The sequence below is a fragment of the Mesoplodon densirostris genome, chromosome 17 (genome assembly GCF_025265405.1).
Source record: "Mesoplodon densirostris isolate mMesDen1 chromosome 17, mMesDen1 primary haplotype, whole genome shotgun sequence".
NCBI lineage: Eukaryota > Metazoa > Chordata > Mammalia > Artiodactyla > Ziphiidae > Mesoplodon > Mesoplodon densirostris.
In genome coordinates this window covers 33014029-33027503 of record NC_082677.1, presented here as the reverse complement: position 1 = coordinate 33027503, position 13475 = coordinate 33014029, and the positions used below count along the sequence as shown (strand labels likewise).

Here is a 13475-nt window from a genome sequence, read left to right as displayed (position 1 = left end):
GTTCTCTCCCGCTTAGCACCCCTTTAAGTACGGGTCCCAGAACTACTTTTCCCAGTGGCCATCGCACCGAGACCTCCCGAGACTTGCAGAGAAGGTTAGCAAATGATTTCACACCCCAGCGCTGCTCAAATGGTGGTGTAGGGCGGGTCTCGCCAGACTCCCAGATTAGCAGGAACCCATTCTCCAAATTCCAAATACACCCAGACAAGAAACTTCCCCGTAAATTCTCCATGCTTCCCCAAACCCAATCCCACCCAGTTCCCTTGAGGTGGGCTGCCTGGACCAACAGAAGCTTGAGCAGCGAAAAGAACGGGCGGAACAGCCAATCACGTTTCTTTTTGCCCGGAAGGGGCGGATCCCGGGAGCGTCACTGACCGCGCAGCGCGGGATTGGCGGGTCCCGGGCGGTCAGCGGCGGCGGGAATTTTCGGATGTGTTCGCTGCGGCCGGGAGGCAGCGGTTGGGCTGAACCCAACTGGCGGCGTGGGCGGCGGAACCGGGAAGGAGAGTGCGCCGCAGACCCCTGGGCTCCCGCCTGTGGCTTGTAGAGTTGCCGCCTTCTTTCCTCTCCTACTCCCCCGGAGCTGCGGGGAAGCATGGATCGGTACCGGCCACGGCTGCACCCCGCGGCGCAGGGCTCGGCCGCTGGGGCCCCGTATCCCTCCTCCGCCTCGTCCCGCAGCTGCCGGGACAGCAAGATGCCGCGCAGGAAGGGCCCCCAGCACCCTCCGCCGCCCGCAGGCCCCGAGGAGCCTGGAGAGAAACGCCCTAAGTTTGTAAGTTAGGCCTGAAGCTGGGGTGGGGCAGCTCCCACAGTGCCGGTAGGCTGCGGCTCGGTCCCGGGTCTTTCAATGTCATTCAGCTCTGACCTGACTGACAGCGTGGGTGGGCCCACAGGGCCTAACTGGGGGCTACATTTTGTTCTAGATTGTCAGAGCTGCCAGTCTCTTCACAGATTTATGACGGCAGGGTCCAATTCTATTTGGATCCTTTGACAAATACCGTGATCAGTGTGTTGCCCCAAATTTTTTAAGGCTGACGTGAGAAGCAGTTCAAATGTCTGAGTATTGACGTCACTATGGACTTTGCTGCATTTTTTTAAGTTAAACTTTTCCTTTCCCCCCCAGCATCTGAGGGTATGAGATATATCAAAGTGAACTTTTACGTGATAGTATTTCTTTTTCTGCTTAATATTTAAATCCCAAGAATAATTTTTAAAAGTAGATTATGATTTTCCAAGTTGAAACAGCTCGTTTAAAAATTGGCGGGTGATGTGGTCACTGCTAAAGAATGTTTTGTTTAGTTTGGAAAGAGGTCTAAGTATTTGAAACCTGCTGTTCTGGTTGCTTCTCTTACTCACTTCAACAGTCAAAGGAAGTGTCATGATTAGCGCCTTGTAAATCTTTCTGTTGGCATCAACTAGTGAAAGAATAGACAGTGAAGATTGTTTTGTTGTGTGTGTGTAAATAAATCAGAAATTAATCACAGAGAGTGGGTACATTTGGGGTGAGACTAATGGAATTGAAAATTTAATACTAACCCCTCCATTTTACTTAGGAATTTGGAAAAACATTTTAGTCATAGGTGAAATTTTACAGCACAGCGTGTGCCTTCTGTGAACAAATGAAAGTTGTTAGGAATGTAAGTCAGGATACACAAATTAAGGGAATAAAGTCTTCTTTATTTATAGTCTTTATAAGAGGAGTGAGTAGCTACATATAGCAATTAAAAATGATAGATGAATAAAACCGAGAGCAGAGCTAAGAGATGTATCAGAATACTGAAAATGAGGGACAACATGGATTAATTACACAAAATTAAGTATCAACATAGCCATAGGAATGGTGAAATTTCACGAGAGGATCAACTATGTTGTTGACTGTTATCTTGACAGAGGTGAGGAATAAATAAGATAGGGTTAGATTGGCAATGAAAGATTCTATCCCGTATGAGAAGAATCCACTGGGCAATGACTTTTCTTCCTTTTACAGTTTACTCTCTGGGCTAATGTTGTCTTTCCATTTTGTCTCCGATTTCCGTGCTCCAGAATTCATGAAGTGTAATTTTCTGTGACTTATTCCAGCACGGAGGTCATGAAAACAGAACCTAAGATAATATTTAAGTTTAGTTTCCTTGAGAAAAGTATCAGGTGATGTGAGTTCTAGAGTCTGTGCTGTTTTTCATTTCTTAGGTATGTTGTAAAGATGAAAAAATGTCTGAAGACAACACTTTTAAGCCTTAAATTTAATAAACACATCTAAAGTACTGTGTGTGTTTTTAGATAGGGGTCTGATTTGAATCAAAACTTTAAATTAATTTAGAAGTAATTTGGATTCTTTGTAATCTCGCAAATTTAGATTCTTGCTTACGTGGTAATTTCTTGGTCTTTTACATTTCACTAATTTTGTTATCAGCTATGTCTAATCTATTTAACTTGTGAATATGTGCATTATCAATTATTTTTTATTTCTGTAAGTTCCATTTGCTTCTTTTTCAAATCTGCCTGGTTACTGTATTCCTGATATTCCTTGTTTCTTATTCTTTTATTTCTTTAGACAATTCCTACTTTACTCTTCTTATTCTTTATTTGGCAGTTCTGGTGTGTGCATCTTTGAACTGTCTGACATTGACTTGCACCCATGGTAGCTTGGTCTCTCCCTCTGCGCTTGTTAAACTTTGTATTTCAATAATTGCAAATTCAGTAATTTCATTGCTTTGTCTTAACCTGTCTTCTAGGAGGCCTAACTGGGGAGGCTTTTCTCTGGAGATGATCTGAGTCTGTTTCCACCAGGAGCCTGGGGGTGCCACCTCCCTATTGAACTGGACTCTTAGAGGGCCCGGGGTTCCAGGCTCAGCTCTAACTCTGTCCTGGCCTAGGCTCAGTATCCCAATCTCAAGGTTACCTTCTGAGCAGCCCTTCCCAGTCTGCCCACTTCTCACTGTTCTCAGTCCCACTCCAGTAACACTTGTTAATGGGTTGGAGGGTGATCTTTGGAGACCACCTCTTCCTCACGAGATCTCTGCAATGCCTCAAAAAATGATTGTTCAGTTGTTCAGTCTGCTGTACTGCCAGACATCAAGTTGCTTCTTGGCTTTCTCTTGATTTGGGATGAAGTGACGCTAGCTAGCCTGAATCTCTTCAGGTCACCTAGTCATTAGGTCATGTAGTTGCCTGGGGCAGCTGCTTTTGACTGGAACAAGTAATGCGTGTTGGTGATGGGACAGGAGTAGGGATAATGTAGGTGCTTGGTGTTTGCAACCACAAAGCTACAAACTGGTAGTGGAACTCAGGGCTAACCTGGCCACTGGCTTCTGTCTTAGTGTAAGAAGGCAGGAGCTCTGGTCCCCACTGAAATCCTGTTTTACTTTGAACCTGGATAAAGCAGACAAACAAATCCTTGTTTTCCACTGCATGTTTGGTTGTGGGCCTCAAGTTACTTCTGAATTGTGTATAAATATCTCTAGCATAGAACTTCTCCCCATAGATGTGTGTAAATAGTAGAAGTCTGTCTATTATAAATGGCTGCGTAATGAATCAACTTCTTTTGGGCTGCTTGCGAACTAACCAACTTGGTTTCAGCAGAGAATATGGCAAGCAGTGTGTGTGTATTAAGGTACTGGGATAGTTACTGGGAGATGGCTTGCAACCAGTGGAGGCTGGAAGGACAATGCAAGAACCTGGGTGAAGACTGTGAAGGTGAATAGAATTCAGTAGGATCATTAAACTTGTACCTGCCCTAGGTCACAGCATCAGTACCTGGACCTGAGTCCTATTTCCCTTCTAGAACAAAACAAAACAATTTCTTACTCGTCGTGAAAAGCCTGTCAGTGATTCTGGGCATTCCATTGTTACCTTCCACTATTAGAAACACACAGTACGCACAGTGGTGGCCACCAGATCCAGAGTGAGAGCAGGATGTGTGTCTTCTGGAGAAGTTTCTGTCTCTAGGATGTGTGCCAGCCCTTTGAAAGGGGGCCAGTAAATTCCATGATCCAAGCTGGAAGAGTAGCTCTTCTTTTTCAATTAGGAATATCCTTTAAGTTCTCACAGACTTTAGTGTAAATCTGGCATCTATCTAATCATGGTTTCCATTGTCTAGATTGTTATTGTCCAGTTATGTCGTTACAGTACCATCAGTTTGGGTTGTGAGAGGTTTTTCACCATGTCCATTAATATCTGTATGTCTACTGTGTTTGGTCATTGTTAGCAATCACAGTTAACCTTAGTGAGCCGAGCACTGTTCTAGGTGCTTCATGACTTTCAAGTGCTTTAATCCTTATAACAACCCTATGAGGTAGATAGTATTAATTAGCCTTGTTTGCTAGAAGGGGAAACTGAGGTACAGAGGTTAAATTGCCTTTGGTTGCACAGCTGCCAGTGGGCGAGACTGGGATTTGAACCTAGGCAAGCTGGCTGCAGAGTACACATCCTTAGTCACTATCCTGTATTACTCTCCCATGCTAGTGGGAGTTTTACTTTTACTGCGTTACTGCTTCTTTTTTCATTCAGGAACCATTAACAATAGTTAGTAGTGCCTTTAATGAATATAGAATTAGTGATTTCCTGATTATAGGCAGATTGTGAGGTGGAAAGAGGTATTAGGTTGGAGAACTTTTGCTTATTGTACTGGGAACTTGAAAGTTGGCATCGGAGTGGGCTTGGTGAGAATAGTGCCTGCTCGCCTTATTTCCTTGGGCTTATTTGGAGGCAGGTGTGGTAGGCTGAATAATGATCCCCCAAAGTTATTCACGTCTTAACATTCCCGTTAATTCCTGGAACCTGTGAATGTTACCTTATGACAAAAAAAAGGACATTGCAGGCATGATTAAGTTAAGTTTTTAAAAATGGGGATATTTTCCTGGATTATCAGGGTGGACCCTAAATGCAAACACACTTCCTTATGAGAAGGGGGCAGAGGAAGATTTGACTACAGAAAGGGAGAAGGTGAGGTGACTACAAGGCAGAGAGTAGGGATGCAGCCACATGCTGAAGAATGCTGGCAGCCGTCAGAAACTGGAAGAGGCAAGGAACCCTTCTCCCATATTGGGAGATCGGCCCTGCTGACACGTTGATTTGAGCCCAGTTGAACACATTTCTGCTGTTTTAAGCCATCAGGTTTGTGGTAATTTGTTACGGCAGCCACAGGAAACTAACAGCAGTTATGAGGATGACCACATTGAAAGTTTTGGTTTCACAGTTTGTAAATGTATGTTTTAGGAGAACCATCAGATTCATTTAAATCTCTTCCTGTGGTATCGTTTATTTTGGAAGATTTGTGATTTGAGCGAATATTAGATAACCACAGTTTGGTTTCCTGGAATAATGACTAGAACCTTCATTCATCTTGCTGTGCTGTATCATTATCATAAAGCAACTATGATAATGATACAGGTGATTTCTGTGTGCTCTTTTTGAATTTATTTCTTCATTGAGTCCTCAGCTAAAATGATTCTCTCAGTTGTCCTAGAGTTACACTGTCAAGAATTGGAGATGGTGTTCTTAGTTGAAGGCTTTAGGCACCTGAGTTTTATTCATGTCAAAATTCCACCTAACCTAGCAGGCACTGAAAACTTCATAAGGTAAAAATCGCTTTATTCAGTCCAGTCTTCTGAGTATAGTCGTCCTTCGGTATCCACGGGAGGTTGACTCCAGGACCCTCCTTGGATACTAAAATCCATGGATGCTCAAGTCCCCTACATAAAATGGCATAGTGTTTGCATATAACCTATGCACATTCTCCAGTAAATCATTTCTAGATTACTTATAATACCTAATACAATGTAAATGCTATGTGTATAGTTGTAAATACAATGTAAATGCTATGTAAATAGTTGCTAGTGTGTGGCAAATTCAAGTTTTGCTTTTTGGAACTGTCTGGAACTTTTTTTCCCCCCAATATTTTTGATCTGTGTTTGGTTGACTAGTCAGATTCAGAACCTGCGGATACAGAGCGTTGAATGTAAATTGTCCTGAATCATCCCAGACTTTCTTTTCTTCTATCCTTCTAATAGGAAAAATAAGTTTACTTTTGTTTGTTAACAGATGATTTATCAAGAGAACAAAATATATCAAGTGGCTTTTGGGGAGTATATTTAGCTGCTGATAATAGATAATATATGGTATTTATTACTTCTGGATCACTCTGGATCTTTTCTTTGTGAGTAAAAAGGGGTGGGAGCAGGGATAATTGTCTTAGATTTAGAGCAAGGCTTAATTGCTTTTTTCAAAGACTTGGGTCTTTAATTATGAAGAAGCAAACTGATATACATTTATTGCACTGTGAAACCTTGCATCTCATCTAGTCTGTCTTGTAACAATTGCTTCTGAACAGATGTTACCTGAAATACCTTTGCGCAGTTGGTAGAATGCTAAAATTTGTCATGCTTTTATTATTGTTGTCTTAAATTAACTCTACTTTATGGCGTAACTTTATTGCTGTGTCCTAGAATCTGTATATATTTATTGCCTTATAGATTGGATTTAAAATTGGCTTTTTACATAGAATGTAAATTAACCTGTGTATAACTTGTTTATGCTTGCAGAATAATACAAGAAAAAACTGCTATGTATTACACTAACGTAATTGTCTTTAACTCAGCACATAGTATCCTCCAAACTAGGAATGAAATGAATGCTACAGAATATGCTTACTATCACACTCTGCTTGTTTATCCCAGAAACTAATTTGACTTTTAGATCTATAAAATATAGATTAAGCATAACCTTTTACTTCATGAGATATTAAGGATCAAAGCATGAGCTTTCTTTGAACAGGATCTACAAAGGTAACTTTCTCTCAATAGCAGCAGGGTGGCATTGAAATACCTTACCATTGGGAGTAATTTTCTCAAATAGCAAATCACATAATCATTATTAACTTAAGGGAGAATTTAAGAGTTTCAGTAAGTTAAGTTTTGGTGCTGGAGTATTCAAGTTTCTATCTAATTAATGAAAAGTACTCAGAAATGCTTTACCATGGATTTTATTCTTCAGAAGACCCACTGCCAACCTTTCTCACAGTTTTTTGTAGAAGAGGCATTATGAATAATGTTTATGAGCAGTGACTTCTACCATTTTTAGGTCTTCGATTCCAGCTATGTCACATATTAGCTGTGTGAACTCGGGTGAGTTCTTTAGCCTCTCTCTGTGCCTGTTTCCTCATGTGTAAAATGGGGTTGTTGGGAAGATTAAAAGTTAATGTGATGGGCCGAGAACAGGACCTGTAACAGCACTGTAACCTCTAAACGTTTACCATATATAGGTTTGTTGTTGTCATCATTAGTAGTAGTAGTAGTAGTACAATTTTGGTCTAGATTTTAGGGCATTGGGGATGTTACATTGGATATTTGAATAACTTTCTTATACTGGGAAACCTTAATTGGAGCAGACTTTTTCCTCATGTTGAGGCAGAGGCATTCTGTTCCCAGGTCTTATCCTGGCAGCTCAGGTGACATGTGCATTGATGCAGACTTCTGATTCTTTTTTTTTTTTTTTTTTTTAATTTTTACTATACGCGGGCCTCGTGGCCTCTCCCGTTGCGGAGCACAGGCTCCGAACGCGCAGGCTCAGTGGCCATGGCTCATGGGCCTAGCCGCTCCGCGGCATGTGGGATCTAACCGGACCGGAGCACGAACCCGTATCCCCTGCATCGGCAGGCGGACTCTCAACCACTGCACCACCAGGGAAGCCCCAGACTTCTGATTCTTATGGCTGAAAGGTCAGAGCAAGTTTCTGAAGCTTTCTGAGGGGTATGTTCTTATTTGTAAAACAAGTTTCATGCAACTATGAAACTTAGGTACCAACGAAACTTACAAAAAGAAACTTGCAAAGGAAATGACCTGAAACTTAGGAAAAAAAATTCTTGTGATACTCCATTGTGGATTGAATGATAGTAAAAATAATGTTACTTATATATGTATAGATATAAAACCAAGTATAACTCTTTATGCTTATGGCTCTTTTACAAAACAGATTTACATATAAAATCCAAAATAAAACTATAAAACCCATAAAATTTAAATTAACAACTTTAATGTGACTGATAATTATTTTTGTTGAAATTAAGTCATCACTGTTGGATTTAATAGTGGAAAGATATGTGTGTGGTTTGCTGTTTTCCTTTTTGTCAACTTGACTCTTGGATAGAAATGGAATTCCAGAGATGAGGAGGCTAAGCACAGACTGATGGATCCAGAGATCTGGCTCCACACTGTTGGTGGAGGCCTGTTATCTAACATCCCTGTTTTTTTCACAAGGTCTGGACTTGAGGTTCTGGGTGAAGTAATGAACTCTTATGATAAAAAGAAAAGAGCCATATGTAATTTTTTTTTTTTTTTTTTTTAGTAAATTATATGAAACTTGAAAAAGAGCAGAAAGAATTGGAGCCAAGACCACCAGCCTCTATATTCATTTTTCTCTTGAAATTTACCTTTCCATAGCTTTGAGTATATCGTTCCTTGAATAGTGTCATTTTGGAATTATTAGAGCCCTTCGAAACTGAATTCTTCTTAAGTGCAGGAGCTTGTGAACCGTACGTGGCATGATGTCCATGTTGTTGGTCCTGCTGATACCGTATTGGTAGAGCACACAGATGCAGGCATGGTCACCAAAAGTGCCTGATGGAATGTGGTTCTAGAGGGGTCATTCAGATTGTACAGAACGTGCTTGCTTTATTTCTTTTATTTCTAATGTTTAATATAATCTTGGAAAAATACGAAGTTTCAAAAGTCTGATAGAACTGGAGAGTCTGTGGAAGGGCCCTGCAGACCTCAGTTTGAGGAACCTGGAGATGACTTAAGAAAAGACATTAGGAGAGTCCTTGAACAGGCAAAGGTTTTGCACCTTTGTTTAGCGAAAAGTGATTAGTAAGTGTTTATCAGTAGTGAAGGATGCATACAATGTGCTTTAAAACAGTTTACCTCTAAGTGCTTTTCTAAGGGTCAACATTTCCCTTGCAATCTTTAAACAATATACTTTATCATACAAAAGAGGTATAGAACACCATGTAACTGCTCACCAGTAAGCTTCAGAAATGAAACATCATAAATTCTATTGAAATGTTCATTTCTTCCCTTTCTATTTATATCTCCTTATAATATTTACTCTTCATTTCTTTGAAGTAAGGGCTTACAGGATTTAAATTTTTAAAAAATTTTGATTAGTATTTTTGTTGTTGTTGTGGGGGTTCCAATTTATATCTCTCTCTTTTCCCTGAAAATAGATCCATGAATGGAATTAATACCTAATAACTTTCTAATCCCTCCATCTTTGAGCATCATAGCCCATCTTAAATACCAGAAAAAAAGGGTATTTTTCCCTAAAAATAGATCCATGAATGGAACTAATATCCAATAACTTTCTAATCTCTCCATCTTTGAGCATCATAGCCCATCTTAAATACCAGAAAAAAAGGGGGCACTGGGATTTAATGTATCAAGCATGTACTAAGAGCATCCTGTGTGCTGAGGGCCTTGGGGTATACCCAAGTAGCTGTGGTCCACGTCAAACCTTCGTGGATTAAAGATGTCTAAATAACCTGCTCAAAGCTCTCCAAGGAAATTATTGCTAATTCTAGGTCATTCTAGATGTTAAAAGAAAAAAAAAGTATATGCCGTTTTTGGGGTTAAGGTGTAGAATTTCTTGAAACTCTCAGTAAGATACATGGATTAATCTAATTGTCAGATCTGTAATGTTACATTTCTTTAGCTAATTTTATTGTCAGGTGTCTTCCCAAGATGCGGGGGAGTTTATCCTGTAATTGCTGCGTTTTCCCGAGGCAGGCTGTTTATTTGGGTGTCATAAAAATGAAACTTTGTAACATTCATTTCTTAACCAGGATTTACAAATTGGTGACATTGATTATGGACTGTACTGTAGTATTAAACTGTTTTTGTTTATCAAAACATTGGTTAGAATGAAATTCATAAAGACAATTACAATTCATTTCTAATGAAAAATTGACAGCCCGAGAAATGAACATGAAGAAGAGAATGCACATAATCTACATTCAGAAACTCAGTATGACAGTTTCATTTCTTTATAAAAGGTGATGGTCTTCATTAAAACCATGTTCTAACTGCACTCATCCTATCTTCTGAGGGTATCATTTTGCTCTTATTGATATGTTATCTCGAGCCTGCTTTCAGTTGCTGTATGCATATGTTTGTAAGCTTTTGGAAGTCACTTTCTCTCATGGTGGTGCCTGATCTAGGCTTGAGCTTATGATGTGAACACTTGGCTAATTGAAAATCTATGCAAAACTACTCTTGTAACCTTACACCACCTGGTTCATTAATCTATTCATGATTACTTTTAATTTAAATAATATTGATATACCCTAAATGTCTATTTTCTTTTTATAAAAGATTGCAGTGGTGGTGGGTGAGGGCATGTAAAGATTACCAGAAACATCTGGGTCATTGGAGAACTGAGCCTGCCGACTCAAGCTCCTCCAGGGGCCTGGCAGCGTGGCTTTAGAACACCCCTTCCAACCCTCCAACCACTGTGATAAAGAGGGCTTGGGCTGGATTCAAATATGGCTGTATGTCCTTGGGCAAATTAACTTCTGTGCCTCAGTTATCCTATCTGTAAAATGGAATAGATAATCGTAGTATTGTGATGATTAGTTGAGGTAATGCATGTTACAATAGCTTGGGCACAGAGCCTAACAGTTAATACGTGACAGCTGTTATTCCAGATCTTTCTGGATTTACCATGCGCTTGGGGCCCGATAAACCTGTTGTAAGTGGAAAATATAATAAGTCAAAAATGCATGGAATATGCCTAACGTACTGAACATTATATCTTAGCCTAGGCTACTTTAAACGTGCTTGGAAAACTTAACATTGGCCTATGGTCAAGCAAACTCATCTAACACAAAGCCTATTTTATAATAAAGTGTTGACTATCTCATGTATTGAATACTGTACTGAAAGTGAAAAACAGACTGGTTGTGTGGGTCCAGAGTGATTGTTTCACATGGCTGATGGGAGCTGCGGCTGCTGTCCGCCCAGGATCATGAGGGAGTATCCTACCGCCTATCTATCACTAGCCTAGGAAAGGATCAAAAATTAAAATTTGAAGTACAGTTTCTGTTGAATGAGTATAGTTTTCACATCATCGTAAAGTTGCAACTTTGTAAGTGGGAGACTGTAGTTTTATTCTTTTGGTTCCCGAACCCCAAAATAGGGGAGATTCCACCTCTGTAATGTTGAATTATCTCAGGCTGGTCATCTTGAAGGGCATGTGACATGATCTCAGTTATTGACAGCATTTTGACCTTTCTTCTGCTTCCCACCCCGCCCCCCCCCCCCCCCCCCCCCCGCCGCCTTCCTCCGTTCCTGCTGGACACCTGCATTGTGTCCAGGGACCTGACCTTAATTCCAGTGGGGAACATGCCAGGAGGCTTGGTCCCTGGACATATATCCCCTTCTTTCTGTTTCATCTAGACCTCCATCCCCTTGACCTTGCCTCTCTTTCTTTCTCTGTCAGCCTCCTGCTGACAACATTTGCTCTACACTAAACCCACACCCTATGAAAGTAACCCAGGGCTTCCTTTTGAACTAGGATGCCTTCACGTTCCTCGCCTCCTCAAACCTGCCATAAAGTAGAATATAAATAAATAAAGCAGCTCTGGCCTTCTTGTCCACTTGCCTCCTCTCTCCAAGCCTGGAACAACCTGATAGGCTTCTCTGTGGCTGACTCGTGCTGCTGCATCCTGGTGGAAACCCCTCCAGCTCTGTGAACTGACGCCCTTAGACATCAGGAATCTACAGACTCACTGATTAGCGGGGTCTTCAGAGTTGTTGATCACAGTCATCATCATGATAGCTATGCTTATTCAGCTCTCTTGGTGGGCTGGGCACTCCTTTAATCACTTAATCCTAACACAATGCTTTGAAGTAGGTACTCTCACTACTGAGGCACTGAGGAACTGAGGCAGGGAGAGAGGTTTGGGGATGGTCCCGAGGTGCTGCAGCTGGGAACAGGGAATGATGGATGTGAACGCAGCCAGGCTGGGCCAGAGCCCTGGCTTTGAACTGGCTTTTTGGTTACGTCCTTTTTTATTTCTCTCAGCATCTGTGCTGAGACTGTATGTATTCACTCTTTTTACCTTCTCTATGGGCCTGATTCCTTTTTGTTGTAAATAGTTTTTTAAATTGAAAAAGTGAGGTACGAAACTCTTAAAAAGCCCAACAGTGTAAGAGTTCAGAGTGAAATTCACTAAGACTCCCTTACATCCCAGACCACCAGTTCAGATTTTCCCCATACAGAGGCAATGATGACTTTTATTTTCTTTTGGATCTTTTAATGATAGTCTCTCTGTGTGTGAAGCTCCCACTTGGTACTGCACAGTAACATGCCACAGCATTTGCTGAAATGATCTTAGAGATGGTTTCTCCTGACTCTTCACACTCACCTTGACACCTTCAGAGAGAAAATAGAGGCCGTACTGCTTGAACTGGCTCAATTTCCTGCTATTGCTGCTGTAATCTTCTATATCTGCAACTCTTCATCCTTTCTCTTCCAATATCCACAGAAAACGTGTCTGTTTTTCTATTCATGGTTAATCCCTTTGCCACTGATCTTGACCCAGTCCCATTCCATGAAGCTGTTTCACTCTTCACAGGCTCCATCCTGTAAGAATGCTCAGATATCTTCCATTCTGAAAGAAAAAGCAGAAGCAAAACCAAACAACCTCCCTCTCCAACTTTCCCATGACCCTGTGACCCGCTCAATACCATGCTGTTTCCTTCCCTTATAGCCAAATTCTGTGAATTAGCTGTTTTCATTTATTCTGTAAATATTTGAATGGCCTTTAATACCAAGCATAGCACAGGTGGGTACAGTTTGGTTCTTGACTTCAGGAGGCTCCCATTCAGTCTGGCATGGAGAATAGTGGTACAGACCAAGTGTGTGGTATTACCAGGGAGGCCATATTGTGTAATTTTAAGGAACTCGGGCCCTGAAGTTAACCTGGGTTTAAGTCCTGACTCTGAAATTGGTAGCTGTGTGACCTTGGGAAATTACTTTTGTTGTTGTTGTTTGTTTCTTCATTTATGATGTGGGAACAGTAGTACCTGTATTATAGGTTAGACATGATGTTTCAATGGGTTATAATGGGGGTTAACATGTAAGTACTAAGTAGCTCTTAGCTTGTTGCTGCGGTCATGATGGCATCGGCCAAGGGTAGAGTGAGCTCATAAGGGAGGGATTCAGACACCTCCCGTAGGCTCCTCAACCTGTCTTTGCTTCTGTCATTCCACTGAAATTGCTTTGGCAGATCAACAACTGCCAACCCAGTGGCCGATTTTCAAGCTTCGTCTTACTAGACTTCAAGGTATTAGCACTGATCCCTCACTTCTTCAAACCTTTGCTGTAACTTATTCTTCTCTTCTAATCTTTACTCATCCCTCTTCCTACCCTCTTAGTGTTCCCAAGTACTATCTCTTTGATCTTTTACTTTTTTTACTTGA

The 13475-nt window shown here is 41.1% G+C and overlaps 1 protein-coding gene across 3 annotated transcripts in view; it reads left to right on the top strand.

Moving 5' to 3' along the window:
- The first annotated feature begins 399 nt into the window (after positions 1–399).
- Positions 400–13475, top strand: part of DIAPH3 (diaphanous related formin 3) — a 550032-nt gene continuing 536956 nt past the window's right edge. For all 3 annotated transcript variants that reach the window (XM_060080302.1, XM_060080301.1, XM_060080303.1), the window contains exon 1: positions 400–775. In XM_060080302.1, the coding sequence (XP_059936285.1) occupies positions 596–775 (180 nt within the window). In that variant the 5' untranslated portion in view covers positions 400–595. The remainder of the gene's footprint in view (positions 776–13475) is intronic.